Source organism: Meleagris gallopavo, chromosome 2, assembly GCF_905368555.1.
Source record: "Meleagris gallopavo chromosome 2, MGAL_WU_HG_1.1, whole genome shotgun sequence".
In the NCBI taxonomy this organism is placed as follows: Eukaryota; Metazoa; Chordata; class Aves; order Galliformes; family Phasianidae; genus Meleagris; species Meleagris gallopavo.
Genome location: NC_139405.1, coordinates 28,739,377 through 28,754,825, shown reverse-complemented (window position 1 = coordinate 28,754,825; position 15,449 = coordinate 28,739,377). Strand labels below are relative to the sequence as shown.

The following is a 15,449-nucleotide window of genomic DNA, read 5'->3' as shown; positions in this document are numbered from 1 at the left end:
GCCGTGTGGATATGGCACTGAGGGACACGGTCAGTGGGCATGGCGGGGTGGGATGGCAGTTGGATGAGATGATTTTAGGGGTCTTTTCCAACTCTAATGGTTCTGCGATTCTCAAAATTCCTGATATAAATGGGTAACGGCACCTACTGTTACTAGAAAGTAATCAAACTTCACGCTGCGAACAGCACGAGGACCACCTCGCTCCCCGATCCTAGACGAAATCTGATTCTCCGAACCGAAGTTGAGAGGTGGGGACGGGGCTGGCGAAGGCGCTTTTCCCGCTCTGTTACTTCCCCGAGGCGCCCCGGGCCGTACCTGGGCTGGGCCGGCCCCGGTCCCGCCTCCGCCGCCGCTACAAAAGCGGCCGCCGGGGCTCCGCCGGGAGCGGGCTGCTCGCTCCGCCGGGCCCCGCGGACGGGGCCTGCCCGGCTATGCCCGTCGCTGCGGCCGTGCCCCTCGTCCTGCTGCTGGCAGCCGCGGGCAGAGCCGCTCCCGCCAGGCGGGTGAGTGCCCGGGGCCGCGGGTGTCCCAGGTTGTTGGGGGGCGCGGGTGCTCCGGTACGGGCGGCTCCGCGGAGCCGGCTCCGCGCTCGTGTGCGGAGGGAGGGGTCTGCGCGGGGGTCTGCTGGGGAGCTGTGGTCGGAAGGAGGAGGGAAGCGAGGGCGCCGCTCGCTGCTGCTGTGTTTCGATCCTCAAGGTAACTCTTCCTTTCGGCCGCGGGGAATAAGTGCGCTCGTGTGCGTTGCCAACAAAATCTAAGCCACAGGTACGGAGCGGGGTCGTAGAGGTGAGCGTGCTGCAAAGGGAATGGATGCGGCTGGCGTGTACGGGGAAACCCCTTCCTTGATGGCTTAATTTTCCTAGGTCTGTGTGCTGCTTGTCTGAAGCACTGGTCAAGTGTTTCTCGTGTTTTCTCTGGCAGAATCCACGTGAAACAACCGAGACTGTTGGGTCTTCCTTTACTCTGTAGGTGCCGGGCTGCTCCCTGGAGTAGCCCTGAACATGGGGCTGGGGAGGAGAGAGGCGGGAGGTGGGCTGCAAGGATGGTGGAGTTGGTGGGGCTGACGGAGCTGTGGGCTATGCGGATTTCCCAGCTGCTGAAAGTTTGAGACTACAGATTTATACAGAACACCACGAAAAGCAATCCATTTAGTTCCCAGCTATGCCGAAGTCCACAGGGTTGTTGTGGATATTGATTTCTGGGTTTTTTGGTTGTCTCGTGCCTTCTTCCTTCCTGATGTTAGGGCCTCATTAGAGGATCAACAGGCACAAATTACATCTGAGAAAACTCTGGTCAGGAAATGCTCTTCACCATGAAGATGGCCCAACACTGAAACAGAGGCGAAGAGGGGCTGGGAACCCCTGTCCTTGGAAGAGTTTTCTGTTTGCTCAGGTGCTGAGCAGCCCGAACTGCTGTCAGGCATGGCTTGGCATTGGCTGAACCAGATGACTTCCTGACCTACCTTCCACCCTGATTACCTTGGGATGATGTTAGGGATGGAGATCAGTATGGAGATCAGGAATGTCTCTTACCTTCCAGGCTGTGCTAGCAAAGGGACTCTCCTCTGGATGTCTGTAGGGCTGGGGAAAGGGGAGAGGAGAGGAGTTCTCTGGTCTCAATGCTACATTTGCCCTCTGGCTTCATTCTCACAATACACTCTGCTTTTATATCCTCTTCTGACACTAGAGGGTCTTATCTGACAACTTGTCTACAGCAGCGATTGTGCCTGATGTATGCTAAGAAAATGTGCAAAACACTGTGCTCAGTGCTAACTGCACAGAAGCATGGCACTTCTGCTTCCAGCTGTCTTTTTTTTTTTTTTTTTTTCAGGTTCAGAATGGTGTTAAAGGGAATATCAGTAAATTGCACTGCTTAGGCAGGAGCAGATTGTTATCACTTAAATTTTACTGCTGGCTGTGAGTTTTCTAGTTTAAAGGGATGTGACAGATGTGAGACAAAGGTAGAATAACTTCATAGGGAGTTGGGGAGAAAATGCTTTAGTGGTGGTGTTGACTGCTGTTTTACGTGGAACTTCTCCCTCCCTCCACAGCCCCTCAAACAGATGAGAAAGGGGGAAAGCAAGATGGGAAAGGGAGATGAGAAGCTAAAGATGTATGTAGAAATAAGAAAAAAAATGAAGTCTGGAGTTTAAATTTGTTCTGGAAACTTGCTGTTGTATTAAATGGGGGATGGCTGGAAATTGCTTAATAAGTGTCTAGATCTTCCTTGATTTACTGCATCGAAGGCAGTATAATGATCAAGAGCTGGTAGCACACAGCTGCACTGCAGGATATTACTCCTCATGACAAGCGTTGTGTCCTCCCCCTTCTCACCATTGAGCAGCGGTATCCTGCTGCTGGCAGAGCTGACACAGCCTCTTGCTGGTTCCCCACCGTCTGGCTGTACCCTGGGGTTGGATTTCAGATCCCAGTTCTCTGTGCAGTACTTATGTTCAAAGGTTTGTTGAGATATTCTTGAAGAAAGTAATTTAAATATATCAGTGGAGCGCAGACAGGAGTTGTGCCACAGTTCTTGACTGGCAGTTCTGTTCTTCAAACTTACCTTTTGTTCTTCATGCTAAAATGTGATTAGCAAAGGCTCCTTGGAAGTACAGTTAAATTCAGCAAAAGGATTACAGATCTCTTGCTGTCCTCAGCTGTTATTTCTGAAGTGCTTTTCTTTAGAAATAGATAAGTGTTGATATTGACATTGAATACTTATGTTAATGAGATTGGATGTTTGTGTATGTGCATGTTGTTGGCACTCTATTCCCATCGGGTGGTTCAGGCTTGTTCAGTTACAGTCACTACTCTGCTCTCCAACAGTCACCATTAGATTGCAGGTATTAAATGCTTGTGTAGTCCTCTCTACTTTCTCACCCTTAGGAAGGCTGTCAGAGCTGCCTTGAGTTCTGCAGCCTCCACTTCTTTACGCACAGCTTTCTAGGATCAGGTGGCTCTCTTCGAAGGTTCAGCTTTGAGTCTTGATCATTCCTGATGAAAAGATGCAGCTTGGGGATGGTTTCAAGTATCTTGTTGGCCTTCTAGATGCTGGCCTGAGCAGCACTGAGGTCCCAGTATGGGTTTGCAGAGCAATGACTGTTTGACTTATTTTCTGTTGCACCCCCACTGCTGAGAGAACTGAGCTGAGGCTCCTGATTAATGCTGTCCTATAGACTTGCTCCCTATGAGTCATTATGATGAGAAGAATGGCTATAGAGCTTGGCTGAGAAACAGGTGGAGAAATGCTCTGGAAACCAATGTCTTCACACAGAAGCTAGCATGGACAGCTGAGGTGAGTCTTACTAGTTGAGTCTTCTGGGCAACAACCCCTCCATATTTACACTGACTGCAAATTAGGGTTGTGTTGTTGTATTGTTTTCCTGCTCCCCAGAGCTCGTGTAGTGCCAGTTTGCTTTGTTGCCTGAACTCTCAAAATCAAAATGTTCTAGATGAGTCTCTGCCCATTACTAGCAGCACATTCTGGCAGTGGTATAGAAAGCAATTGAGAAAAGGGTGATCGAACAAGGTCTGACACTGTGCCACCTTGCTGTAGCTGTTACCGAAGGACACTTGGACAGCTTCTAGTTTATGAATGCCTTTTCTGGGAACGTGGCCAGATTTTTCAAAAACTTTATATGTGTGGGCCACTTAAATTCATGCCTATATTAATATGGTGTAAAACTTTAAATTGCTTAATAGTGCTGCCATCTAAATGAATGCAGTCTAAATCAGTGTCCTAAATGATGGCTGAATAAAACAGTGGTTGTCTATTCAGAAAGTAATGTGCTGGCTTTCCAGAAACAACTCTAATTTTTTCGGAAACTCCATAAAGCCACTGTCATCATGTATAATAAAACCTAATGCTGTAGTACAGCAAATCTGATTATATAAGCTATGAAGATGCTTTTAATGTTGCTCCTCTGTTATGGAGGGGAGCAAACAAACAAAAAAAACCATTAGGGTTTTAGCTTAGGGACTCTAGGAAATTAAATTGCCAAAGGGAGGGACTGTATTAATGTAGCAAGAACAATGTATTGACTCTTTGCATTTATTATAAAGGTCTGATGTCTGGTCCATGCAAGTTGAAGTTGTTGAAAGAGCTGTCAAATCTTTTGGCCTTTCCCCACATTTCTGGTGCTGTTACTGCACTTTCCACTCAACTGGACAGCAGTCCGAAACGACTGGGACAAAGGTATTTGAGGGGAAGTGTAGGTAAAATACAACTGGGTATGGCAGGGTGTGTTTTCTCTTCTGTGAGAAGAAAACCATGCTTTGGAAGTGACAGAAGCGGCGGTATGAGTAACTAAAACTCCTGCCTTCCAAAAGCTGCAGCTGTATATCTACAATAGAATTCAGTGAAACTGGGCCTGGTATGCAAAATATAAATGGTTGTCTGCTGGTTGTCAAACAGACTTTCTAATGCGTTATATCATAGCCAGTTTCCGTAGGCCTGTCACACTAAATTGAGCTTTAATTTGTTGTGTTGATTGATTCTCGGTGACTTGAGAGGATGTACCGGCAGGAGCTGTTATCTCTGACATCACGGGGCCTTCACAAGTTTATATCTTGGAGCAGACCATTGGAAAACTGATTGCTTCCTTCTGCAGTGCTGTAGTGAAATTCTTAGTGTTCAGCTTCTTTTATTAAAGGCTTTTGTGTTTCTTTCTCTGTGGTAAACCAGTACAAGTACTGTTAGTCAAGGCTGCTCAAGTTTCCTTCTCTCACTGTGTCAGTTCTATTGATTTGTATCTTAACAAAAGTAACTTTACACAATAGCAGACATGTCTTTGCTATGGAAAAAGTTGTCAGTAGATAAGAGACCTTCTATTTAAGCCCTACAATGTTATTTTCCTGTGATGCTGAATTAAAGCTTTGGGCAGGAGCTCCTTTAATTAAAGTAAGTCTTTCCAAACTGAACTACCACAGAAAATAACAAATTAAATGTTTGCATACAATGCTTCCTATCCAAAGAGAGAGAGGGTAAACAGTGTCTAAGCATCTCCAGTCTGCCAAATGGAAGGTAGCCCATAAAGATATCTATACTGCACAGAAAATACAGCAAACTTGAAATTATGAGTTTTTCGCCTAGATTTGCTCCCGGTGGCTGAATATTGTTCTTTGCTATTTGGTTTGATGTTAGAAACTGATACTTATGAACTTCAATTACACTGGCCTATGATCACCTGCATAGAAGAACAGTTCCTTCAGCTAGTCATTGTACAGATGTAGTTGTACTGACTACATCTTATTGCTGTTTCACTGTAATTGACTGTTAATGGATTGCCATCTGAGCGTGCTGTCTGGTATCGACTACTATTTTTTTCAAAATTGATTACTTTTCATTGTTAACTCAATCTCTTGCCTTCTTTTTTCCTGAACTGTTTTAAGATAGCTTTCCCAATTCCCTTAATTTTGTGTCTTGTCCTTTGAGTTCATCTATGTTCTCCTTTCAGTTCTTGCTTTGTCTCACTTATGCACTTGCCCTCCCAACCTCTCAGTTGAGTCTGCCTTTAAGGTCTTAAAGACTGTTTCCGAAACATGCATTTTTGCACTACTGGGTGTGTAGTTCTTGCTGCTGTTTGCTGCTGTCCTTTTCCTTGCTCTGTTGCTGCTCCTATGCTCCTTTCTGTGCAAGGAGAGAAGTTCATGAAAGTGAACATACTGATTGGAGATTTGTTGGAAAATACTGTTTTGTAGCAGAGAATTTACTCTCTCAAGTAGTGTTATTGTGCTCTCTGTATTGGCTAATTTCCTTGGAAATAAATAGGATGCATTACTTTCGGAGTAGCTTATACTGCCCAAGACAATTCTACTCATTGCTGCCCAAGCAAGCCAAAAGGTTGGACACCCATGGCTTAAGGCATGTTTTCTGCTTACCCATTCAAATCGCTTCCATTCTTCAGACTGATTCTTTTTTCCTTCTGCCTGCTGTGTCAAACTGTGCTGCTTTATTATTATTCTTTCCATGTAGTACTGTTCCTACTGATTTGTTAGACCCAATGTCTTCAGGATAAATGGAACAGATGTGTGTATGGACATATCTGCATGGGACCTCATCATCCTCAGCAGACCATGTTTTTGTGGTAGTGCAAGCAGTTTAGACTCTGACTTGTTCCTGCACATGGACAAGCCAAATACAGACAGAAAGAAGCTAAAGTACTAGAAAAGCTGCTTCCTGAGTGCTCTGCTTGTGACTGGGGGACATTTGAGCATGTACTGAGGCAAGCTGCAGATTTTCAGCAGACACCATAATAAGTTTATCACTCTGTCTACTGAGCTGCGATAGTCAAGAGAGACGTACAGAGCTCCTTCCAAAGGTGTATGGGAGCTGTACCTCTTAAAAGCACACTTGAGACATGTAGCGTCAGTCTTTACCTTTGAATTCTGCTAGCATCAAACTTATATGCATTTCTTTCCCATAGGAAACAACTTTTTCCTAATATTTCTCTCCCCTTTTTGCTCTGTAGGTATCAGCACTGCTCATGGCACTGACTGCAGTCTCCTAGATGTTGTGTTTTTCCTTATGTACTGTTCCGTTATTAAATGTTCTGCTAAAAAATGTTTTTCCGGATCAAAGTATTTGCTGGTTGTTTCATGGCAGCTCAACTCTCCACAACCAGGTTGCAAGGAATTAACTCAATCTGGACGTGTTAAAAGCTAACTTATTCAGAACTAAGGGAAGAAAACAGATAAATGCATGTCTGCTGTGGTATCTGAAAACAGCACTCGGAAAACAGGTCTAACTGAAGCATGTGATTACAGTCAGATTGGGGAGACTACAGTGAGAGGTTATGAGTAGAGGACTTCCCAAAGCTGCTGCAAGCATGGCTCGGTTCTCTAAGACTCTCCTAGAGCAAATAAGTTGGAGGATTATCTTGTTACCTTGGTGGGTGTTGAGCCCAGCCTCCCACCCCTTCAAAAATACCATGCTAAAACAAAACTCAACTTCCATAGCATTGTAGAATGTTTGTTTTCTTTTAAATCTGCTGTAACTGTATGGTATATTGGGTGGGTAGTGGGTGTCAGGGTATGGTATGTCCCTGCACTTACAGAGATTTCATCGCTGATTTTTTTCCTTTTCAAGATTACATACTTTTTAATACGGAGAAGAAAGGTCTAGGAGCTTGTGCTGAACCAAATGTAGAGGTCCTCTTCTTAAGTTAGTTGCTGTCTTTGAAGCCAGGTGTGCACAAAGCATACCTGATGGTGGTTGTTGCATGGGTTGTGTGTTAGCATGTGCCTTGGTGATTGTTGCTGAAGACTGTTCCAGGCTACAGTTGATCCTAAAACCAGATCTGTGGGAAGGGATTGGAGGCATTAATCTGGTGTTCCTTTTGACTTTTGTCTTGACATTCTTCTGTACCAATCAGTTTTTTCTTTGCTATTGTTGTGGTTGTTGTTGAATTACAAATACATGGTGTGCTGTGTCCAGGATTTGTGCTTTCAACATGCCAGCAGACTGTTCTCTCCTGGAAATCAGACTCTTAATTCAAAGCTATAGCAGGTAAAGTAATTACAGAAGCTCTTCTGCCTTTGAGGGGCATTCCTGGATCTGTTGCCAGCTTTTGCAGGTGCTTGGTAGAAATCCTGAAGTATGGGGCTAATGTAGCTATGAAACTGCAGTGTGAATAAGTAATAATAGCTATTGCCTTTTGAACCTCCTGGGACAGACTGATGTGCTTGACATTTGAGAGCTTCAATCCTAAGATTAGCTTCCTGATGTACAGAGACTCCTGGCAACGCAGTAGCCTCTCTATAGACTTTCTTCAAGGGGCAAACTGGTAACTTTGCTCCTCTGACCTTTCTAGTGAGAGAGAGGAGCCTCAGAGACTGCTGGAGAGTTGCTCTAAGAGATTTGATGTACAAAACTGTTGGGTGTACTGAAGTATTTACGAGTTCTCTAAAATGTCAGGACTTATTTCATGAAAAGCAGAAAACCTTCAAAGAAACTTGGTCTGTGTGTTATGGAATACCCTGTTGAAATTCCTGAAATAAATAAATTGTACTTCTAATTTGGTGTTTTGGTGTTTGGAGTCTGTTATGGTGAGACACATAGGAGAGGAGGTGGAATGGCTGGGTGAGGTACCTGCCTGGTTTGGGAAGTCCAGAAGCCTGTTGCCTTTCTAGCTGGCTGTGCCTCATCTACAGGCTGATCATTATGTTGTGGGTGGTTTCCATCCTCAAAGTCCACATTCTGCCCTGTCTTGAGTGGAGGGAGAATCTGGGTTTCAAATCCTGATTTATTTTTCCTTTCTGCTTCGGTAGATGAAGTGAGGAGAAAGTGCAAGGCTTTAATAGATCAGCTTACGTCATATGCTCCAGTATAACTGGCGGTTGCTGCTGCTGTTGTGGAAAAAGTCAGACTCTTAAAAACTGACAAGTTCCAAATACTTCATCTGTAGAAACACTGGATATTGGTACAGCTGTATGGAGGTAGCAGCAGACACCTCCCTGTGTAACGTAATCAGTGAGACTCGGTTTGGTCAATCTTCATTTTCTTTCTTCAGTCCTATTTCTCCCAGATAAAAACATTCTGCTATACAGTACTAGTTACTCACAATGGATGAGGCTTTTTCCCTTGAGATGGGAAAACTGAAGGTGGAACATTTGAACTGAATTACTTGATATAGCTGCCTGTCTCAACTTCTGTCAGACGGCTGTGGTATTCTAATTTATTGCCCTTTTTGTTTACAATTTCTTAATTAAGGATTCATTGGGTACTGTTTGAAATGTACTGTTCTAAGGATATCAAGATCCGATTCCTTTTAAACTCAGTGACACGGTAAACGGTGCTCTCTGGAAAAGAGAAGATTGATATGAAGTTATTATATGCTGTTTACAAGACATGGTGTGGTTATAAGTTGCAAATCAAATAAATGAGGTTGTATTTGTAGTGGACTTCTTTCAAAATGCTTCCTACACATGTCCTCTGTAGAGGAAATATTTAACATCACAGAAATGGTACAGAAGACATTCAGTCATAAAGGTGGTCAGAAACATCTTATTCAAACAGTACGATAGAAAATTTCCAACACATTTAATATTGAGATGAGTGTACTTTAAGTTTACATCTCAGGGCCCCTGTGTTATTTATTACTTGAATCTAACTAACAGTTGACACAGGAATGTTTTTAATTGTATCCAGCTGGTTCCCTATGGACTTCCAGGGCCACTAACATTAGTTAATGGATGAACTTCCATAAGATAGGAAGTATCTGAAGAATAACTCCGTATGCTCTGAGTTTGTTCATTGCTCTTTGGGGATTAAGACACCTGCTGGTAATGAATGATGCTGTTAAAGCTCTCCAGGATAAAACTGATTCTTTTACTAATGAAATGGAAGGATGAAAGAATGTTAGCTTTATAATCTGAACTCTTAATGTCTGCAGTAGTAGACATGGTTGTAAATCACAAGGAACTAAACTGTAGTTTCAGACTGATTTGTTTTCTTATTTGCTTTGGTATCTGAGCTACATTGTGTCTCAGGGCTGGAATGTACCAAAGATTTATTTATTTGCTTGTATGAATAAGATATCCCATCCATGGAATCCACCTCCATATGGGTGGGTCATTGAGCAGCCGAAGATATATTTTTTTACGCTATGTTTTTCCATTTTTCCCCTTTCTTGCTGTTTATAGTAACCAAGTGGTGGGAAATAGCAATACACAAAAGCTTTCATATTTCTTCTCACTCCTATGTTCTTCCTTACTCCGTAACCCTACATACTTAATTAACTGTGAGGCTATGTTTAGATATTGCATTTCATCATTCACTGCTTTTGTTGAGATTCAAATTTTTGTGGATCTCCTGGCAAATGATTTATAATCACTCGGGCATTTCATGTGATCGCAGTAGAGAGGAAACAACGGGCAAACAATTATTTGGATTAATATCTTCCTCTCCATATTAATTCTTGAGGAAGTTGTTACAGTTGTAACAGATTGCTAGTTTTCTGTAAAAGAAACATTAAGTTGGTGCAGCTTAAGCTACTCTGCTTTTTTTTTTTATTTTATTTTTTTATTTTTGTGCATCACAGACTTTCCAAATAGGAACAGCGATCTCATGTTTGAACGTTTATAGTGCTTTCCTTGGATATTCTTTCTTTAGCAAGAGAAGTGTGTATTGTGGACAAACATTATCCAGATCTGTTCAGCATAAAGTTTGTTTTCAACAACAGTAACGATGCTTTTGTGTGAGAATGAGTGGGAAGAACCTCCCTTCAGCTACAAAGGGCAGTTGGGATCCTATTTAGGAACAAGACCCTGACTTCTGTACATGGAAAAGGAAGGAGAAGAAGATGGGGTGACATTGTCCACAGTGTTGCTGTAGTATTCATGATTGGTCTGGCTGGTTAAAGGAGGTGTGCTAGCCATGACAGTTATCTCTGGTGGCAAGAGGTCTACCCAATCTGGTATTTGTGGCCCACTAAGCACCTTGTGTTCTTCATTTTAGCTCAACGTGCTCTTGCAAATAGAAGCTTTCTGCTAGGAATAGGGGATGGCATAGCTGGATGAGAGCAGAAACGGGTGGCTGAAGACTTGTTGTACAGGGACTGTAGAGATGCATCCAAGGAAAATCCAGTTCAGGGCTTACGTGTGTCTGCTTTTTGTTTGTTTGTTTGTTTTCCATCTATCTTGAAGATAGAAGGTCTGAAGTTTCAAAGTTTTAATCTCCACAAAAAGTGAAAGATATTGAATTATACATATGGAATGTTAATTACTTAATAGTTGAATAACAAAATAATTTACTGTCTTGCATTCTGCATGGAGAGAAGGGAGTGGATACTGATGTGGTAGGTGCCTTGGAAATATCTGTAATGGCTGTAGAACTCAGTTGGGTACTGAGTTCCTTCTTGTAGAATAAGGATTGAAGGGCTGTGCTTTTCTGAAAATGTTTCTTTGTTCCTATGTAATTGATTTGGGGGATGAGAGAGGAGAGGAAGATTTACATTTGTATAATAAACAAATTGATAAATGAGAATATTTGTACTATTAAGTAGTATGCTTTTTACAACAGGGCGCTCTGTAATGAACTGACTTGTCATTGCTGCACATATACTACTTAGTGAGCTTAAATGCTGACATATTGAGAGAACAAAACTAATGTAAACATCTTTTATAGTTCATGGGATTAGCTTTCTACGTGTTCAAGCCTCCAATGATTACTTTCCTTCACATCTGTCCCTTGCAAGATCACTTTCTCAGGTTCAGAAACTTGTTTTTTTTACAGCGTTTGATTTTTGCAGTGTTCCTGTTTACTTATTGCTTATATACTTATGATTCTATATTATAATAATACTTATTGCTTACCTTCAACATACGAACTTAGTCATATGTGACCTTGGTTTTTGCATAACTGCATAACATGGTGCTTAAAACAGACTTTCAAGAAAATTCATATTTTCAAGCATTTCATGAATAAGAGTGTGCTTCAGAGGAGAGAGAATATCTGTGTACATCTAACCAAGAAAAAATAGATTTCCAGTCACTGCACTGAGAACTTGCATAAAAACCCTGAATTCGAAAAGCTTTCTCTTGTCCACACATTACATCTAAGACGGGGATCTTTATGTTGATGCTACTTCACGTCCTCTGCTTTTTGTTGTTGTTTTGGTTTTAATTTATAACTGTTCTTACTCTTTACTCTTCCCCTATTTTTGTCATGCTGGAAATATTTCCGGGGCTTGATCTTGCTCCAAATAAACAGATTTATTTCAAAGTGTCTGTATCCTGTTCGATGGACAGCTGGGATCAGCAAAGGAGAACAGTGTTTCTTGAAAGGCAGCAAGCACAGCACACTGTCACAGAGAAATGAGGAGGTCATTTCATAGCAAGTCTGCAGCAAACTTGTAATGCTGTCGAGTATGAACTGACAGGCAGCTGACATGGAAATACTTGGCTTCAGCACCATTGTGGGCTGATTTGTGCTTGTTTTGCAACACTTGTCTTTCACTTAGTTTTATGATGCAAACTGGGAAAGAATCTATTTGAACAGTTAAAAATGGAAAGTGCCAACCCACTTTGCTCTCAACTAAATCTTTGTCTTTAGGCATCTTTTCCCTCAGCTGTCATTTCTTTCACCCTGGCGCCGCCTTAAATATTTTCACCATTTCTAGTGTCCAAGTAATCTGACAAGGGAAATGTTCTGTGGGTTCTCTCCGTTGAAAGTTTTGGTAGAAATAAAGCAGACAAGCTGGACAGTCTGCTATGTATTTGTGCTGCTGCCCAGGCTGCTCCTTTCTAAAGGGTTCCTCCAGACAGGAGGTTCCTTTCAGCTCTGGCCAGAGTTGTTTTGCTGTCTCCTACATAGTGAGTTACTGCTTTCTTTGATTGTGTTGTTTCTCTACTTGATCTCCATAGAATAGATCCTTCTTAACAACTCCTGTTTTGACTGTGGCTTTTTAGGGTTTCCTTGTGGAGCTTGAAATGTTTGTTTTACACGATGGTTAATTTAGTAGGTTCCTGTACTCAAATAGGGACTTGCTCAGTTCAGGTGATTAGTGTCTGTGTTTCTTCTGTTTTTGTAAAGCTAATAAGAAGGTCTTTTTCAATTCTATAAAGCTAAAGGTCTCTTCATCTTGAAAAAAGGAGGTGTAAGGTATGAAACTTCAATGAATTCATGAATCATTTGAAATTGTGTTCTAAGAATGTAAGAATAAGCCTTTATGCATGCAAATCTTCCTGAACAAATCCTGGTTGCCGTAAAAATAGAGGAGGATGTACCTAACAATAACCTGAAAGTGCAGGTTGTTGGAGCAGAAGATTTTCCTGTACCTGCTGATTTTAGAATGGACTTTAATGTAATTAAAGTTGACTTTCCTTTCTTTCTTTTCATCTTAGCACTTATTCTTTCTACTCGTGTAGAATCAAGTTTACCTCATATAAGTCAAATTGTAATTGCTAAAGGATCTGTATGCTTCATGTCAGTCTTAGAGATATCTCTTTCCTACTGGTGAGGCCATCACACAGTATAAATTAGCAATTCTACTAATTAATGAAAAATAACATTGTGTGTTTTGTTCTAAAGAGGTATGGATGGCTGCTTTCAGCCTGTTGAGAGCTCTATGTGATGTGGAGGGAGAAACTATGGCAGTGAGTTTCTTCTAAAAGGAGTGCTGCTAATAGAATTGCAAGAGTACTTGAGGCATCTTTGGAGATATTAATCTTAAGGCTGAGAACGGTTTCATTTCCATAAGATACCGTTTAAAAAGGATTTCAGTATTAGGGATGTGTGTGTATATGTTTGAACAGAGGATGACAAATCTGGGTAGAACCCAATAATTAAAGCTGGAGAGGGAATGGGGACTATTAACGTTTAAATTTGTGTATCAAACTCAAAGTCTTGCACTGTGAGTCTTGTTTTCTTAGACTCCACATATCCTTAAGACAAAGTGGAAAAACACAGCAAGGAAGAAGAAGAATTGAAATGCTGTCCTCTCTGGGTGCTTTGGAAAGGTGTAAGAGCAATCTGTGTACATGCATGCAAATGGCCGGTGTGGTGTTCAAGTAGAATTATAACATATGGTGGCTAATCTACTTATTTTAAACTTACACAAGTAAGCTTCCTGACCTCAAAATATCTGTTACTAAGGCAAGAAGATACCAGAGATGGAAGAAGGACTGCTATCTTTCTGTATACAAAGTGTGCTACTTTGCACTGCAGCACTTCCATCGGCAGGTTTTTACATGTTTACCCATTCTATTCAGTCTTCTAACTGGAAAAAATACAATGAAATGTAGCTACCATCTGAAGCATGATGCTCGAAAAAGTAAAGCTAAAAGATTATGTGAGAAAATTATCATATAAAAGCATGAATACTGCTGAGTTCGAGGTGTTCAGGACCATAGAATCATAAGAAGGAGCCTTTAAGGTCATGTAGTTCCAACCCCCCTGCTACAGGCGAGAACACTTCTCTCTAGACAACGCTGCTCACAGCCCCATCCAGCCTGGCTTTGAGAACACCTCCAGGGAGGGGCATCCACAGCCTCACTGGACAACCTGTTCCAGTGCCTCACCACCCTCACAATAAAGAATTTCTTCCTAACAACAAGTCTAAAGATACTGATAATGTCCCCAGTACTGCTAGCTGTGTAGTTGACTTCTGTAGAAACTTTTAACTATTCTTGAAAGAAATAGAAGTGTCATCTGAAATATCTGGCAGTGACTGATATCAAAGAGGTAAAGAAGCTGACAGCAGCCAGTACAAATCAGCTGTTTAAAAAATGCTAATGGAGATTGAAGTGCCCGAGAAGTCTGTGGGTAATGGAACTTAAAACTTCTAACAAAGGAGTCAGTTGTCCTAGCAGTGCTGGAAAGGAGAAATCTAGCTTCCCTTCCTCATTGTGCTAGGGCAGTTTTGGCATGGTGCTGTATAGTGGCAATATCATTAAAAACATTTTTTTCCTTGGTTTCACTAATCTGATACTCATCCACTACTGTTGTGAAAAGGCTGAGAAAATGATCTAACATAACTAATGCTAATCAACTTTATTTTTTAAGGAAAATTTAATTGGCTGGATTTTTGTAACGTCAACCCTATTCTGTTATATAAAACTGTTGTGATATACTTTGTTTTGCAAGGTAATTCCTCTAAGTAGGCTTATTTGCATGATTAAGTCAACTCTGCCCATAAATAGGCACCAAATTCAATACTGAGTATAATTAACCATGGTAGCAAATTGCCTAAGAGTGAAGGGAATTCTTTATCACTTAAAATCTTTGAATCAAGGTTAGATGTGGGTCTGAACAGTACCTGCTTGTTAAGCATTCACATTAAGGCTCTAAAAGTATTACACAGGAAGCTGTTAAGATGTTCATCATGGTTCCTTCAGGTCTTGAGGTCTCTGTGGTTGCCAAGTACTGCTTCTAGTGGGAAAAGGTTAAAAATAAAAAATAAAATCTTGAGTGGTCTAGCAATAGATATTGGTAAAGAGACCTGAAGGACTACTTCTCCAGTAACTGAAGTCCTCAAGTCTTTGCTTTTTTGTAGATAATAAATACTTGATGCCTAGCTTAATTATTTTTATACAGGGAACGGGCTTTGTTTTAGATTCCTCTTTAGACATTGTTCTGAGACAGTGAATAAGATTATTCTCACGCATCCCCATGAGCTACGCTGCTGGTGCTGGCCTCTGCTTCATGGCAACCTGTATAGTCTTGAACATTCTGCCTGTGTAATTTTTCCCTGGAGAGTCTGCCTTTTTAGCTCAGTGCAATGGCATGAACACTTACGCTGGCACGAGGAGAAGAGATGAGTGAAGGAGGGAAGAAATCATGGCTGCATCTTTGAACAGCTGTGTTGCTTTATGCTGCTTTAAATGATAGTAGGGTTATGGTGTAAGAAGATTCTGTGCTACAGAAGTATGTCTTAAGGATGCACTGAGATGTGAAACAAGAATCCTTTGCAGTTAGTTCAGTGAACAAACTGTCTTGGAAAAGACAAAGTC

General features: G+C 41.7%; 1 protein-coding gene across 1 annotated transcript in view; it reads left to right on the top strand.

Moving 5' to 3' along the window:
- The first annotated feature begins 339 nt into the window (after positions 1-339).
- Positions 340-15,449, top strand: part of GLP1R (glucagon like peptide 1 receptor) — an 81,118-nt gene continuing 66,008 nt past the window's right edge. The window contains exon 1 of the mRNA XM_085219431.1: positions 340-503. Coding sequence (XP_085075557.1) covers positions 432-503 — 72 coding nt within the window. The 5' untranslated portion in view covers positions 340-431. The remainder of the gene's footprint in view (positions 504-15,449) is intronic.